The 17,331-nt window shown below is 39.4% G+C and overlaps 1 protein-coding gene across 1 annotated transcript in view; it reads left to right on the forward strand.

Annotated features, from left to right (window-relative positions):
• Positions 1–2,833: 2,833 nt before the first annotated feature.
• tacr3a (tachykinin receptor 3a) overlaps positions 2,834–17,331 on the forward strand; it is a 33,113-nt gene continuing 18,615 nt past the window's right edge. Inside the window, exons 1-3 of the mRNA XM_042485640.2 lie at positions 2,834–3,477; positions 8,182–8,370; positions 8,930–9,080. Of these exons, the coding sequence (XP_042341574.2) occupies positions 3,110–3,477; positions 8,182–8,370; positions 8,930–9,080 (708 nt within the window). The 5' untranslated portion in view covers positions 2,834–3,109. The remainder of the gene's footprint in view (positions 3,478–8,181; positions 8,371–8,929; positions 9,081–17,331) is intronic.

Consider the following 17,331-nt stretch of genomic DNA (forward strand, 5'->3'; position numbering starts at 1 on the left):
TCTGCCGCATTTCATGTGCATGTGACAGCTTCCATCTGGCCTCATTCCCGCCTGCTCCTATCACGCATATAATAATAATAATAATAATAATAACAACCTGACTGGTTCTGTCTGGCCAAGTTCTCAACTAATACCGTCCAGCAGCGTTTCATGCGCATGCGAAAGGTGCCTTTTGGTGCTCTTACGCCAAAAGCACTGACTAAATGATGCTATTTACGAGTTTGTAATGAGAAGGGTTTCACGATTAATTTGTGTGTGACTGTATTCTTTGCCACATACAGTATTTGAGCAAACTGGATTTCCCATCTTACTTTCCACTGCTTCACCCTTGCACGTATCACATGTGGCTGTATGAACCATTTCAATCTCACAGTAATAACAAGACATCCGCTGCTCAGTAATACAGGCCTTTCAGATCGTACAGATGACAACTGGAGAGACCCTCAGGGGTTTTTTGAAAGTGATCAAAGACTTAAGTAAAAACCACAGACATGAGGTCAGTGCCTTCTGTAAGTGGTTAACTATGAACTGTCGTTGCTGCTTTTTTCTGTAACAGAGTTCCCTCTTTTCACCTAATGGACCAATTCTCTCAGTAGAAAATATAGTTTTGATATTTCTTACTGAGGTCTAAATGTTTTCTCAGAGTTTACAAAGAGAAATGCCACAGTATACTTCAAACTGAAGCTGAATCAAAAAGTGAACACTGACCTGATTATAAGCATATTCACATGAATATCCATAGATTTATATGAACAAAATCACTGAATATGTATGCTTTACTTTCACACTGCAAACACTGTTGTATTATTAATCTGAGTCCCCATCAGGATAATTTGGGCAATATTTACATATCCTCGGGGAAAAATCTTCAAAACTGTCAGTGTCTCATATGAATTTCAGTCGGCATTAACATGCAGGATTGCACAGCAGAGCCAAAAACTCAATCCACTGCCGAAGGCTGGGTCTAATACATAAACTCCCCCAGTGGTTTAAAACCACTGCAACATAAATCATTTTAACAACATCATGTAATGATCCAGTGGTTTCTTAAATAGGTGTAATTTAGGTTTTGTTCCTGCACCGCTCAAGCCTCTCCATCACTCAAACACACCTTTTATGTCAGATGCAGTTAAGAGCATTATGTAAACAGTGTGAATAAGACTATAATCTTTATATCTGCATGTGTCTGTAAACAGTGGATCTTACAACTGAACATAAGGAGCATGAGGGCCCTTATAGGGCGGACGGGAGGGGAGGAGGATGGGTCAGATGAACCCGGACTTTGATGCGAGATTCCGGTGTTTGCTTCCTGTTTAAATGCGATGTTTTTTCTACACCTGCCCATTTGTTGATGTTCCAGTGCTGGTTGCCATGTACTGTTGTTGCCTAAACATAACCATGTGCAGCGTCATTCCAGCATGTGCATTTGTCGACAGTAGCTGCATCCTGGCATGTAAAGAGAAGATGCAGACGGATACCTAAAATGTAACATTTAGACGCAAGTCCATTGACAAAGCGGCAACATGTGACGACTTGGGATGAAAAGTATTGGTGAAACTTTTGACTTTGCCTTATTGGGGTATCAATGCTAACGTAAAGGATGCATGAAAGTATGAGGGCGTTTTCAGTGTTTGAAATGGACATGTCTACTTTTGTACATAACAGGAGTTTGAGCCAAAAATTCAGGGGCAAGGTTATCGTAACCCAGTGCAAAAATAAGAAGACCAAATTTGCACTAAATGTTTTAAGCTTAGTTGTTTATTTGTGGCAAAACTTCAGTAAGCATTAGGTTGGGGGGTGGGAGGCTGAATGTGTGAAGGCCCGGCACTTAATGTAAACAGTGTAAATAACTTAAATTTCAGGAAGTGTGAAATGGAACGACTGTTTTCTTCTGCTGTGTAAACATAGTGGTCTCGCTGTGTTGTGCTACGGTATAATGGATCCACATGACACCACAAGCGAGACCCCACAATAGACTGTAATCACTGCATTCTTCTGCAGTGGAGTGAAAATGTCCTGTGACTTACCCCTCAAACCAATCGTAGCATAGCATTACATGTTCTGTTGATTCAGTTTAAATTTCAGCTCCTTTTTTATTGGAGTGCTGACATAAAACTTTTTAGGAAAATCACCATAGACTTCCCAGTATGACTAGGAATTTTGGAATTATTTCAAAGAATGAAATGACTCTGGGCACCAGCCACTGCATGGTGACGAACATAACTGTTGAACAGCTTTACTGGATTGATTGGATTTGATCAACCATGGAACACATGTAAATGTACCCGTGTAGAGGTTACCACAGCACTGAAGGCTGTGGAAGTAGATGGAGGTTTATGCGATGTGAACAGCTGGATGTCTTTGGGGGACTTCAGCTTGTTACTTGTGAATATTGATGTGACAGAAAAAGGGAGAGTCAGAGCCATTCGGGTACAGGATTGTACATCTCTGTGTTGCTCTGAGAGAATGATATAAGACCACAATAAGAGAAGCATTAAGACAGACGCCACATTTGACAGTGGCAAAAAAACTCAACAGGATTTGACACTGACTTGTATAGGCTGAAAAGAGTGTGTCCCTACTGCAATCATTTCAATATCCTGTTTGTGGCTTCTTTGAAAAGCTTCTGACAGCAGATGATCTGAAAGGTCACGGATGATAAATGTACATGGTGACTGATTGTAAGGCATAGACAGATAGTGCTGCCCATCTGTTATTCATGAAGTTTAAAAACAGCAGCCAGGAGTATCAATCAATCTCTTTCACCATGTGTGCCACTTGTGCGTCACTGAGTGCGCACAGCATCCTGCCTGCTGCTGCTGCTGCTGGAGGAGAGGCTGTGCGCTCACACCCACATTCAACAGGCACTGTGTTTTTACGAGTGTTATTTTATCCCGAAAAGCGCGCAACGGTTGGAGACATTTACTGCAGGCATCTGGGAAGGAGCTGTGTGTTGTTTAGGAATGGTAATGTGCATTGGTGATGTGCTCAAATTGCGCGCTGTGGTGCATATACGACAATTCTCTTTCACCATTCTAGCTTTGCACCTCAGTCTATAGATATTAAAACAACTAAAGCGTCAACTTTTTTCGCGGAAAAGGACAAGAGGATGGCAGCTCCACATAACGGATCCAACGTAACGGCGAACTACACTAACCAGTTTGTGCAGCCGCCGTGGCGCCTCGCTCTCTGGTCGATCGCCTACAGCTCCGTGCTGGCTGTGGCGGTGTTTGGAAACCTCATCGTGATATGGATCATTCTTGCCCACAAGCGCATGAGGACGGTGACCAACTACTTCCTCCTGAACTTGGCGTTTTCAGACGCATCAATGGCCGCGTTCAACACTTTGATAAACTTTGTCTACGCTGCCCACGGGGAGTGGTACTTCGGGGAAGCGTACTGCAAATTCCACAACTTTTTCCCGGTCACATCCGTGTTTGCAAGCATCTACTCCATGACTGCGATCGCTGTGGACAGGTGGGCTCATGAAGTGCTGCAAGAGCACTGTCTAACGAGTTGATTGACGCTAAATCCTCCCCATGCTCCTTAACTCCCTTTCTCTATCGGTGGACAGTTACATGTGGGTGAATGTATCCTGTTTTAAAGTAGCACTTATATAGATTTAGACTTTTCTTGCACCTCTGTGCAAATGGTGCTTGTTTTGGTATACAATAATAAGCAGTATTAGTTTGTGTATGAGGTAAAAAGGAAGATAAGCAGTAAAGTGATTTAAGTAGAATATTAATTTAAAAAAGACTACGTTCAGCACTCTGTCTTTCAGAGATGAAATGAAATATCCGGATCACATGCACAGAGCATGTTTAGGGCGTAGGTTTCATTTCAGCCATATGGAGGACACATGGAACAGAGTGAACATTTGGAGCATCAAACACTTGATATCCTACTTTATGGTGAATTTTATACAGCTTTTCTTTTTTTTTTCTTTTTTTTTTTTAATATTGTATTTTCAGCAGCACCTCTTGACTTAAATGTGCAAGTCCTCAACTCCATTCATGTGTTTGTTGGGGGTGCAAATGTTGTAAATATTTAGGGGAAAATTCAAAATATATGCCCTTGAAACGTGTATTTCCAACTATATGACACGTAAAAACAAAATCCTTGTCACATACACACTTACATCTCAAGCGTGTTACGCATGATGTTGTGGATATCTGTCTGATTATCCCACTTGACTTTTCCACCATAATTGGCAGAAAAATCAATTTTGTGCTTTAAGATAAAAACTCATATTAGCCTTGCTTGGACACAAACTGCATTTCATTTTTTGCTGTAGCTTGTGCTCTCATTTCCATAAAAAATTACTGATAGAGTCCCCATCAGTATAATTCAAACTCCACTAATGATATCTTATGACATTTTCTCCACATTATTGGTGTTTATGCTCCCCGCTGATTTAAGTATACATTTATTTCAGTCCCCAAGGGAGGGCGATAATTACTTGTTTGTGATTTGCATTATTAAACTGGAAAAGCAGATTCCCGGCAGGGTGATTGCCATCTCCCCCACCATGGTCCTATTCCAAACATTTATTTTCATTGCCAATGAATCGTGGACTGAAGCTGTTGTTTTGCAAAGAGTCTGCAATGCAGTGAATGACTCTTTTTGTGCCAACACCCGAGGAAAGATCGCCCTTCTCCTCCACACTTTAACACTCTCTGACTCTCTTGCTTTCTGTCACATGCACTCACATTATTCATCTTCTTTGCGCTTTCACACTTCTTTCTGTCTTTGTTCCTCCATCTCTTTCCCTGCTGCTGTCGTTTCCAGTAATGTGGTGATGCACTCATCACTATCAGCTGGGCTTTGATACTGATCAGTGGCCCGTCATACGTCATAATGTTTGAATAAAGGGATTAGACTGATGAAGGAAGCAGCCACAGGCTGAGCATAATGAAAACAAAATGTGCGCAGAAGCTGCATGTAGGCACAGTGTGTGTCAGCAGCTGTAGTGTACAAGTGTCACAGTGTGTTGTGATATTGTGCGAGGTGTTTTCCTCCTCCAGTACTTCTCCTTGACACACAAAGAGAGCAATGTATTTCCCGAGGCCGTGCTCATTTTGGCTCCTCTACAGCAACCTCCATGGGTTTGTATTTTTGGTCCGCAGTGTCCGTTTGATTCTGTCAAGTGTGTACAGACAAAGAGAACATCGGCATGACCTACATGATGTAGATGTAACCTCGGGTCATGCTTTTCGTAACCCCAGTATGGTGCTGTCTCCGCTCTGATGTCTTGAAATGGCATGAGGCCACAGTTCGTGATCATCTGTGAATTTGTCCTTCCTGTTGACTCTCTGTACTGCCAAGTGTGTTTCCTGAGGCACTGGAGCAAAACAAACGCAGGTTGCTGTGTGAAAGGTAGCTGGCAAAGCCTTGAAGCTTTTTGTGATAACACGGCTAGTGACTTTTCCCATTTCTCACCTTCACTTTCCTGCGTTGAAGCTGTGGCTCTGTAGAATGCAGTCTTATCATTAAGTCCTCACCAGCAGTGATATGATCTTGTATGTTATGTGCTAGGAGAAGTGGAAAAGGAGAGACATCACTGAGAATAACAAGTGCTGTTTTCTGTAAAGGGTTGGTTCCCTGTAACCTCATGCAAATATCCAGCCGGTTTTCATTTCAAAGTCGACACTTGGGATGAGAACATGTTGCAAATATCATATACATCCATGATTTCTGCCTCCACCCGAATACATTGTTTAATAGAATTTTGTGTCAGCAGCAAAAATAATCGTCAACAGCAAATTGTCTTTCCATAGACCATGTTCCTGCTACTGTGGATGATCCGCAGACTAGGCTGTGAAGAGTCTTTAAAGCTACAGTTGGTAACCTTTATGAAAATCACTGCGTAATATGTGCTGAAACTGTCACTATATTCTGAAAGAGGTACGCTAGACAGTTAATCAGTGAAGTCTCTTCTTCTCTTCTTACTGTTTCTAATGAAATTTGTTTTTTTGGAAATGTGTTGTGGTGTACTGTTTATGTGTAAAATAAGAGGTTGTGGACCAGTTGTCATGTTGGTCTTGGTCAAAGTATCAAGCACCACCCACCAGACCAATTTTCTCATTTTACAGCTAAACATTACACTCAAATATGTGTCTGAAAACATTTGTGGCAAGACATAGGCAATGCAGTACTAAAATCTTGATTCATATTTGCTCAATGCTGCCTAGTTTGACAATTTGAGTGCAGTTCACGAACCGTGAATGACATGATTGACAGCCGCATTAGAGACTCCTCGGTTCTGGTTGATTGTTTTCGTTCATGAGTGGACGGAGGTTAGAAGCACTTCTTAGTGGGCAAAGGAATATTTTTTTTTATTGCAGATTATCAGTCTCATTTAGTGCTGAGTGAATACAGTAACAGTTTCGGCAAATTTGACAAAAACCTTTTATAAAAGTTAACAACTACAGCTTTAATGGAACTACTCTCAGGGGTAGAAATGAGAACAGACAGTGATGTCCTCAGAGTATCCAGTGTAATGACGGCATTGTTCCTGGGAGGAGGATTTGTTGAACATGTTTAAAGAGTAATGTTTCAGTGCTGTTAGCAACACAAAAAAAGTCCGCTCACTTTCATTGTATTGTGGTGACAGAATAATCTTGGAGGTCGATAACTCAAAACCCAAACAAACAAAACCAAAGCTTTCTGCGTGGCTCAATACTATTAGTGGTGTCATTTGAACCAACCATTTAAGTATTATTTAAGATGCTGTTAAGTAAGGGCAGCTGAAACATTAAACATACTAATTTCTTCTGAGGACACACAAGTCAACACTTGACAATTTGGCTGTATACATAATGTTAGGCCGCTCGTATTGGAAGTTTCATCCAATGCAATCGCTGTTAGCTCGACACCAAGCGGTGATAAAGTGAGTGTTTAGTTGGTGTTGTCACACCACAGTGACGCTGTTTCCAAACAATATGTTCTCTGAAAGCTTCCATGCAGCTTAAGGCACACCAGACCCCACGTTGAACAAAAAAACATAAGGTGATTTATGAATTTGCTGCTGTGATGTCTCTGTGATGATGCCCAGGAGATGCTGAACGTGCTTGGATGTGTGTGTATACCCAACAGGAGTGTGTATGTGTGTGTAATTTTATTATCCAAGTGTTACTGGCGTTGCATTGTGGTTATTGTTCATTGGTTACAAGTCTATTAGATTAGCCAGCAATGTGCAAACTCATTGGATCCCAAATGACACAGACTGCTTTGGTGCTCGCCTGATTGGGCATCTGACAATCCATTCACACACTGCCAACCACAAGGGCCAGCGAGATACACAGAATAAATGCCAAGCAATTACTGGTGAATTGACGGGGCATCTTTGTTGTTGTCCCTCTGAGACTTCCAGTCACTGAGGTGACAGGACGGGATCCATTCTTTACCATCTGATGAAGATTGAATTAGCGAATCTCAGCCTGCGTTAGCAGCAATTTAAAATCATGGAGCATCCTGAGTTGGGTTCATGTTCAGCTGGTAATCTGCTGCCAGTTCTGAGTGCTTCACTGTGTGGTTCAAACTAAATCTCATCACAGTTTATTGGATTGAATCATCAATCAATTCCCCTGAAAATCAGACACCACAGTGCAATTGGACATTTACAGGCAGAAAGTAGTTATTCTACTGTAGAAAGAAAAAAGTTAAAAAGCATTAATCATCCATTGATTTTTTTTTTTAAGGCCAAAAAATTCTAATACTTAATCACATACAGCAGTGTTTCCTAAGGTAAACCTGAGGGAGTGGTAAAATAAAGTAATAAGTCAGAAAAAAATTATAGATTTCTTTAGCACAATTGTTTTTATTATACTTTTATGTAACGCCTGCCTTTTTCCCGTGGAATACATTTTAGTTTTACCTCTTCAGGCCACCGAAAATCCTTTAACAAAACAATCAAAGAATGTGAAATGACTCTTTATTTTAACAACTCATAACTTTTGCATGTAGATGTTACTCCATCTTTTGGAGTCAAAATCCCACAAGTATGGGTAAACTTGCTATAAAGTATACATAAATGAAGAAAAACATACATGGCCAGGTGTGTCTGGTAAGGTCTGTAGTGTGTCTCAAGCAACTTTCAGGTTCAATGAAGATGAAATCAATAAATCAATCAGTGATATATTTTGCTGATGTCTTCATAATCGGATGACCTCTGACCTGTAGGTACATGGCCATCATTCATCCCCTGAAGCCTCGTCTGTCAGCGAAGGCCACCACAGGAGTTATCGTCTGTATCTGGAGTCTGGCCGTGGTTCTGGCCTTCCCCCTCTGCTACTTCTCCACCATCAAAGCTCTGCCTCGCAGGACCCTCTGCTACGTGGCCTGGCCCCGCATGGCTGATGACCCCTTTATGTGAGAAATGTTTTTGTAACGTGCTTCAGTAGCTTGCTATGAAATCAGGCAGTGCAGCTCAGATCCTTTCTACATCAGCTAACTGAAAATGTCGCTTTTTTAGAAGGCTTTAACAGAGTTTCTGTCCTGCATTGTGCTGACTTTTAACGCTTATGAACTAGGATCGACATCAGTTTTGTTATGCTGCATTAGGACACCTTTTAGACACCTTTATCAGTTTTCATTAATTAAGCAATTATTAAGTAGAGTCGGCAAGTACGCTCTCCATACACAGACTTAATGCTTCACCTGACTTCCTTTTTTGCTTTCTGTCATAATTACTGCAGCCACTTGATAATACATATGCTGTTGTGGGACACTTGCTGAAATGACTGAAGCTTCAATTAGTTACAATATAGCAGTTAGTGGTGACACTCAGATCAAACCTACACTCATCTGGTGCAGCAGGCACTATTAATGCATGATATAGGAGTAGGATATAAAATCGACTGTATGAAATTATATGAGTATCAATGTGTCATAAATGTAAACACCTGCGTTTTCCCTTTTTCTTTCGCAGGTATCATATCATAGTAACAGTTCTGGTCTACGTGCTGCCCTTAGGGGTGATGGGCATCACTTACACCATCGTTGGGGTGACTCTGTGGGGAGGGGAGATCCCAGGAGACTCATCTGATAACTATCATGGACAGCTCAGGGCTAAAAGGAAGGTAAGTGTGCTTGAGCGGAAATAGTATACCATTCATTCAGGAATTCAGATATGGCCTGGGGCAACCCAATTAGTAACTGTGAACATGATAATCTTTGAATGCCAGAAGAACAGGAATAATTCTGTCTGCCACTGAGCAGCCTGTGGCTCCAGGTAATTATCATCACACCACTGGAGGTAGCAACAGGAATAGGAAATAGGGCCATTTTGACAGAAATCTGGGAGGTATCCAATTTTCTGATCTTTTTTGTAAAACAAGAAGGCATTCAAAAACATCTGCCAAGGGAAGCGACTACCCATCTCGCTGTTACTGTATAACGTTAGGATTTGGAATAAAGCCTCTGTCTTTGTTAATTTAATTGCTGTGCCAAAGTCATTTTTTGGTCTGATGGGGGAAATCTTAGACCACATCCAAATCTAAATAATTAAGTGTATCATGCTGATAAGCAACCTGGTGCAAACATGACAACATTACTAGAAATAAAACATAATTCATTATAGAAACACCCTATGAATGATATTGTACAATTTTAAGCCTATAAAAGTTCATATATTAAATGAGCCAAAATTACTTTCTATGCTTTCTGTTGTGTGGAAATAATGGAACTAATATGTAGGGGTTATAAATGATAAGTGTCATTACAATATGATATAGATTCTCTGGACAAAAACACAATATTTGCTGATATCACAAAGTCTGCCACGATAGGATTTTGATTCCATTCCAGCCAGCTCTCACCAGAAAAAATCAACCACTTAAGTCAATTGTGCAAGCAGCTTATTACAACCCATATTGTCATTGATTGTAAGGCAGCACCCGCTAGTGGTTGTAATTATTATTATAACAAGTTATGTGACGTAGCATAAAAAGCAACAAAGTTTGCATAATGTTGTACAAATGATGAAGCCTCCATAGAGAACCCCAGTAATGAATCCGAAAAACTGGAGAGCCAGTAGTATTTCAGCACCTGTTGTCTCCTCGTCTCAAAGTCAGTGGATTTTTTGGAATGTTATTTTGGTTGGAAGTCTTAAATAAGGTCTGTGGTTAAGACAAGCTGGAGAGACCTTCATATTTTGTTCTAAAACATAAAATACACCAGTAAACATCACACTTACAAACTTTGAAGCTCTCATTTGTCTTAAAAAAGACTGTTGCAAACAACTGCCTAATATCTCTGCTTTAATAATGACTGTTGAATCTGTTTGACACGTATAAGACATGCAGCAGCATCGGAACTATTCAGAAACCATAAATATTGCTTAGCTTCCCTAAAGCAAAAACACTGTGCTCTTTAAAGAAATGAATTAAAAGTAGGAATATTACATTCAATTCCACTGGTAAGATTGAAAAGAAATACATTGTTGATTAAGCTCAACAGTAATAACGTTCTCATGCAGTGCTTTAGGTTTTAATTTTCTCTGTCAGGCCGAGAACAATTATATAAATCATACACTTAAAAGTTGGAACATCAGCTTCAGCATATTGCAATAACCAAGTTTAATGAATTTTTGCCTTGTGTATGTGCGGCAGCAGGTAGACACACTGCACTGTGAACATTTCAGGGAAGAAAGCCTTGATTCCACCGAACACAACCTTTGTGGTTGTCACTTGTCCTCAATCAACTCTTTGTCCATGCACAGGGACAGGCACAAGCTCTGAAAACCAACAGTGTCTCGAGGCATTATGAGATTGTCTGCACTTTGGTAGACAAATCTTTTATGTCTCAGGAGCTTTCAGGACACGCTTTTACAGTATGACTGTTTACTGCGACAATCAACAAATATGACAAATAACATCTTGCAGCAGACAACTAAAAGGGTAATAAAGGCAAAACTGCAGCATTACTGGAAAAATAAAATTATATACTTGGCACAGGCATGGTCAGTTAATTTTAATAGATGTTGTAAGGGACGTCCATTCCTCTTTATATCTTCACTGGACATTACAATGCTTCTGATTAAGTCTCTCCACTGTGTGATTTCCCTGTGGCTCCCGAGCACCACCAGAATCGTTCTGCTTATGAATGCAGAGTCCAAAGTTCTGTCTTTACACGCATCAACCTTTCCTAAGAATCAGTATCAGCTTCACGTTGGTGATCATTATTTGTGAGTCTTACAGCAAGAAAATGGGTCTTTGGGGAGTCCTTTCGGTGTAGGTGAGAAGATCAATATGTGGAAAAGGAGTATATGTGGCTGAGCATGTTTGTTGTTTGTACACAGGAGTATTCACGTTATATCTGTTCCACTCTGATGTCTCACACAGCCTTCCTCGTAATTTCAGCACAGATTTCAAAAGCAGTTTGCATATTTTTGTGTGTATAGTCTGAATTTTGAAAGAGATGAGTATGAGAGCATGTTTTTCTCTCAACCTCCACCCTGTTCTCATCACTGGTTTACATGGTATAATGTATTTTTCTTGGGAATGAATGTCATTCAGGTTGAGAGTTTTGTGCTCGAAGGCTCAGGTCAGAGAAGGTTGCAGAAAGGAGAGAACACTCCAGGGCAATACTGTCAAGCTTCACAAAACAAGCTGGTTAAAAAGCCAATGTTTTTACTGTACTCCAGACTCATGGCAGAAACACTATAGACACAGCAGCACTTTGAGATATATGCTAACATAACTATGCAAACATGCAGACAATGCCATTGCAAATATGCTGAGTGCAAACAGGTGTAACATCAAACATATTCACCATCTTGGTTTAGCATGTTAGCAGGCTTCCATTTGCGAATTAGTAGTAAACATAAAGTAGAGATGATACTGTTGGGAATATCATTCATTTTTCAGATATTTGGAGGGAAAAATGTAATGCTTGCACACGCACTCTATGCCACAAAAATTCGCTCGACACAACAGTTCCTACTTCAATCAATCCTACTTGGGTCTTCTTCTTGTTGAAATTGTTTTAAAAGTTGAAGCCACATCTGTATCTGTATTTGTAAAGCACACCTATAGACTCATGAGCTCTATGACGGCAGGCATGGTTAAACATCAAAACCGTTGCTCAACTCAATAAGATACATAAGGAACAAACTGTAAAACAACGGTGATGCTCAAAAATATTAAACATACATATTCATTTGTAATGTATTTATATCACATTCATCATCCCATATATCAGTCTGCATCACCAACATGCAGAATGTATTGTGTTAAGTTAGAGGCAAAACAACAAAAAAAGTTGTGCAGAAAAATAATGTACAGAAATTGGGTAAGGAAAGCCATCATGATAAACATTATATATTTTAGAGAAAATTGATTTCTTATTCAGACCACTAGGTATAATAGTCTGGAGAGTATATATAGAATTTTCCTTTGGAATAATGTGGTGTTTAAATAGCATCCTTTTCTCAGAGATTGTAGGTATTTGTTCATTAAATAATGGGTTGATGATCACTGAAATTATGTCAAATAACCCAGAGGTGGGCACAAATGTGTTTTGGCAATCCATTTAATAGCTGTTTATATAATCAAACCCAAAAATGTCAGCCTCATGGTGGTGCTACAGCAAATGTCATCACCAAAGTCACTGAGATACATTGTCTGGGGTCCATTCTTCTGTACCGAATGTGGCACCGATATATCTAGAGATGTTTTACAGGATAATCAGGAGGATTTACAGGATAATACAGCTTTAGAAATAGTTTAGTCTGAAGTAGGGGAACAGACATAGTCACTCTTTGATTAAAAAATGGCAAAAATGACATCACTTATATTGCATTGGGTTGGCAGCAGATTGTGTAGGCAACCTGACCCTTTAAGAAGAAATTAATGTTACATGCATGACCGGTGGTGCATGATGGTACTCTTTCTGTTTTGTACTGAACAGTTGCATCTTCCAGATAAGCTATAACCCACTCAGGGTATTGACGGAGTAATTTGTTTTTCATCAACAGGAAAAAAAAGAGGCAAAGGTCACTGCAATGAAATGCATGAGCTGAAGTGAAGAAGGAGTGTGTGTCTTTTGCACGTAAATAACACATAAAGAGTGTTATTATTTCTCAAGATTTTCTGGCGAGTCTTTCACCTTAATGATACATTCCCTGTGCTGCCATCAAGGGTCTGTGAGGTGATAGGAAGCAATAAAAAGCTCCATCTTTCTATCATTTCTCATCCTCTTTATTGAGATTCAGATAGTCCATTGTTTTGAGTTAATCCATTCTGCCTCAGTAACCATGCCACAAGTGGTGTATTATAAACTCATGCGCGGGGCTGTCCGTCTGACAGGTCAGTCTTAAGTGACATGTCAAATGTCTGCCATACGGCTCTTTAAGACAATATGCGTTCGACTTGATTATTAAGCACCATCAATCTCCCATCTTCCTTTCTGCTTGAAGACAAAGTAGTGTGTGTGTGTGTGTGTGTGTGTGTGTGTGTGTGTGTGTGTGTGTGTGTGTGTGTGTGTGTGTGTGTGTGTGTGTGTGTGTGTGTGTGTGTGTGTGTGTGTGTGTGTGTGTGTGTGTGTGTGGGTGTGTGTGGTGGGTTGGTGGCTTGGAATGGATTACCTCTACAAGATCAGATTTTTCCTGAAATGAAGTACATCGGTGTTAAGCCGCAGTGTATGTGAGTGTGATGCTAACCTCCAGAGATAATGGGACATTTCTAATCTTGACTGGACAGGTGTCACCAGATCTCTCTTGCCTGGAAAACACTCGTTGCCATGCACACCTGCACTTGTCACCAGACAAGTGCAGGTGTGGATGGCAAATTGCACAGGCTTGATCCATAATGATAATCACAATAGCTGCAATTTCTTAAGAGTCTTTCACCATTCACTATGCCACACCACATAATAGGAGTTGGCTGCTTTCCTTTGAGAGTGAGTGCCGGCTTTAAGTACTGTGGCTGCAGTCGCATAACCTTTCTTCACACCAGTGAATGTGTAAGACAAAAATTGAATTTCTGTCTCTTTCACATCCTGAGAAAGGCTCCTGCTGGAACACTTAGCTGAAAGTCATTCTTGTTCAAAGGCTCAATATTCAGACCCCACAGCATATTTTCTGTTGTGTTTCGTAGTGGCTTTTAACTACTGGCTCCAAAGAGCAACCCTTTTCCCTAAAAACAGGGTAACTGCAGGTCTTGAAAGCTCTTAGAAATTATTAAGCATTCAGTTACAAAAGTGGGTTTTTTCTCAACACAGGAGGCTGTTCAGTACATATTTTGTGCACCATCAGACCTGTAGCAAACACTGCTAGCTATCATCATCTCACAACATGTAAATGTTGATTTTCAGCAAAAATCCATAGTTTTCAATTGATTGATACATGTATCCATTTCATGCCAGTTATTCAAGTCCCCACACTATCAATCTTCACATTAGGAATTTATTTTTCATATACAGCTGGGAAGTCTTAAAAATACTGAAAATTTCATATCATAATAGCTAATTCTAAGTCACAGTGCACCCTTTAAATATGACATTTATAAATCTTCATTAAAGGGTGCACTGTGACTTAGAACTAGCTATTATCATATGAAACAAAAATGCCTGTCCATCTACAGCTAATATGCAGGAAGCAGGACTTGAACCACTCTGCTCTCATGCTTTGTTTGTCCATGACTCAGTGCTACAGTGACTTCTGTGTGTTAAAGGTGACATTTATAAATCTTCATTTATAAATCTGCATTCCAAATATGCTTTTACAGAAACATAATTGCTGCCTGGACTGCCTGTTCACAAGAAACATTTTTTACAGTCCATTAAGTATTACCTTTAACGCACAGAAGTCATTGTCGCGCAGAGTCGAGGACAAACAAAGCATGAGAGCAGAGTGGTTTTGTCCTGCTTCCTGTATATTAGCTGTAAATGGACAGACATATTTGTCAAGGAAAGAGTTTGTTTTTGGTGAAATATTTAACCAATATCAATAACCCAATTGACCACATAACTGTAAATCATGCTGTAGCCGTATGTTGGAAGACAAATGAAACATTCTGTCAGTGGTTGATTTGTAAATAACAATTTATGAAACATACATTTTGATGAGTTTTTTTAATAACATAGTGTGCTGGTATGTGTTGCATGCAATGCTAGTGATAGCGAAATAGTTGCATCTCATCTTTGTTTATGAAGACAAATAATTAAAAAAACAACTGTTTTAATATTATGTGAGTGATAGCGAATGTAATCCGGGGGGACATTATATTGTGGTATTATATTTCCATATTAGTAGCATATAAACAAAATTTTTAGTCAACAGGGTGGCATTAGGAGGTTTTATGTTTTGTTTTTGAAGTGAAAACTCATCTCTTCTTCTTATGTGTTGTCTTTCTTTACTTTTTGTTTTGACTAAATCAGTTTTTCTTTGGTTTACTCACTCAGTGGCATTCAAGCATGCAACTTGCTGACTTTTGTTCTCATCGTATAACATTTCAAATTGTTGGTGAGACTCATTCTGGCTTCAAGCTAACTATTGGCAAGTCATTTACTGGATTAATGAAGAAACATAAATCTAGTGCAAGCCCCAGGCACGGTTACAATCTAACTCAATAGCTATTTTATGCATTAAAAACCTCATTAGCATGTGAGTTTCATTATCTTTTTTTTTTTCTAAAGCAAATCAGCACCAAAATAATATGTTTTTCCTCATCTACCCCATTTGTTTCCCACTGCTAGTTCTAATTTATATGTGAAATGCTGTGGTAATGGAGAATTTGACAGCAAGGTATGCTGAGTCTGCATATTTACTTAAGCTTCTTTGAAGATGATCTTTTGATTATTTTTATACTTGTCATTTGGCTTTGTAATTGTTTTTGGTGGCAACATTATAATAATAACACATTTTATTTATAAAGCGCTTTTAGGAGGGATTTAAATATGGATGTGGAAGATATGGATATCAGCAACACTTGGGCCCTGAATGCTGCCCATAAATGACTAATGCTTTTACTTAAACACGTTAATACTAATATCTGCAGCCCTAATGGTTCATAAACTTCTCTGCAAGGCATACATGAGGAATGAGCTAATATCACACAGAACCACTAGTTTTACAAGGTAAAGGCCCCTCATATCTAAAGTAACTTTTTTTGGCTGATTCCACCTCTTTTCAGGTCTGCGTCGGCATGAACGTACATCTCCCTCACTCTGTTGATAGCTTTGTTACACCTGTGGTGGCGGGACACCTTTTTTCATATAGGTAGGAAGGTAGCATATTCCTGCCAACCTTAAACTTAGTTTGTAATTCGCTAAATAACTGATAACTCAAATAATCATACTGAAATGATTAATCCCCTGGAAGCATTTGTGGCCTTTAATTGCAAAGCAGTAACTAAACAATCAATCCTGTCTACAAATTTTATTTATTAGTTTGCAACAGAAAGTACATTTTAAAGAAAACACAATTAATTGATATTCTTGCAATCTACAAACATGTCTGCCGAGTCACAAAATGTTTATGTTCCTGACAACAGCTTCTTTGTTCAACATACACTCAACACTCATGCAATGCAGCATTGCAGTAATTATGCATGGTTTCATGATAAGGCACTGAGAGTACTTGGTCAAGGTCTGCAAAAGATTGTTGTCTTGGTTTAATAAAGAAAAAGTCAAAATTGATTTGAAGCTCAAGACAGGACATGTTTACTGCGTTAACACAAGTGTCTACCCAGCATGTGTGGTGAAAGCAGCACGTAACAGTGTAGCAGCAGCTTCAGTCCTCCGTCTGTGTCTAATGCATTCAGTCATGGTATTGAGTGTAGGTGTTACGTATTTCAGCAGCTCTCAGAGCCTGACAAACAGTTACTGTAATGTAGAAAAAGACCTTGGGGTTAAACTGCACACATACAGTGCGAAAGAAACCTAAGTCATTATACGACCTGTGTAGACAGCTTTATAAAAAAGGAAGCTCATCTGTGAAATAGAATTGAATTTGAATTTTTAATTTATTTAAGGATAATCCCATGAGATGTAGCATCTCATTTTCAATGAGGTCCCCAGACAAACATATACAAAGAACACAAGACACAATACACTACATTAAATTATAAACATACATAACATATAACAAATATAGACATCTTGTTCACCCACCCCAACCCACATACACCTAATGCACGAAATAGACAAACTGATTAACAAGGATCAATGATGTGAACATAAAAACAACAAGAGTAAAGAAAATAAATTAGAAACATGAGCAATTTGTTTTGAGATGGGAGTGTAGTAACATCCTGAAACAAACAGAGGAAGTAATATAATGCAAAGAAAGAGGGAGGTAATTCCAATCTGATGGGGCTTTATATTTGAAAG

Source organism: Plectropomus leopardus, chromosome 3 (assembly GCF_026936395.1).
Source record: "Plectropomus leopardus strain MGB_pleo_1.0 chromosome 3, ASM2693639v1, whole genome shotgun sequence".
In the NCBI taxonomy this organism is placed as follows: domain Eukaryota; kingdom Metazoa; phylum Chordata; class Actinopteri; order Perciformes; family Serranidae; genus Plectropomus; species Plectropomus leopardus.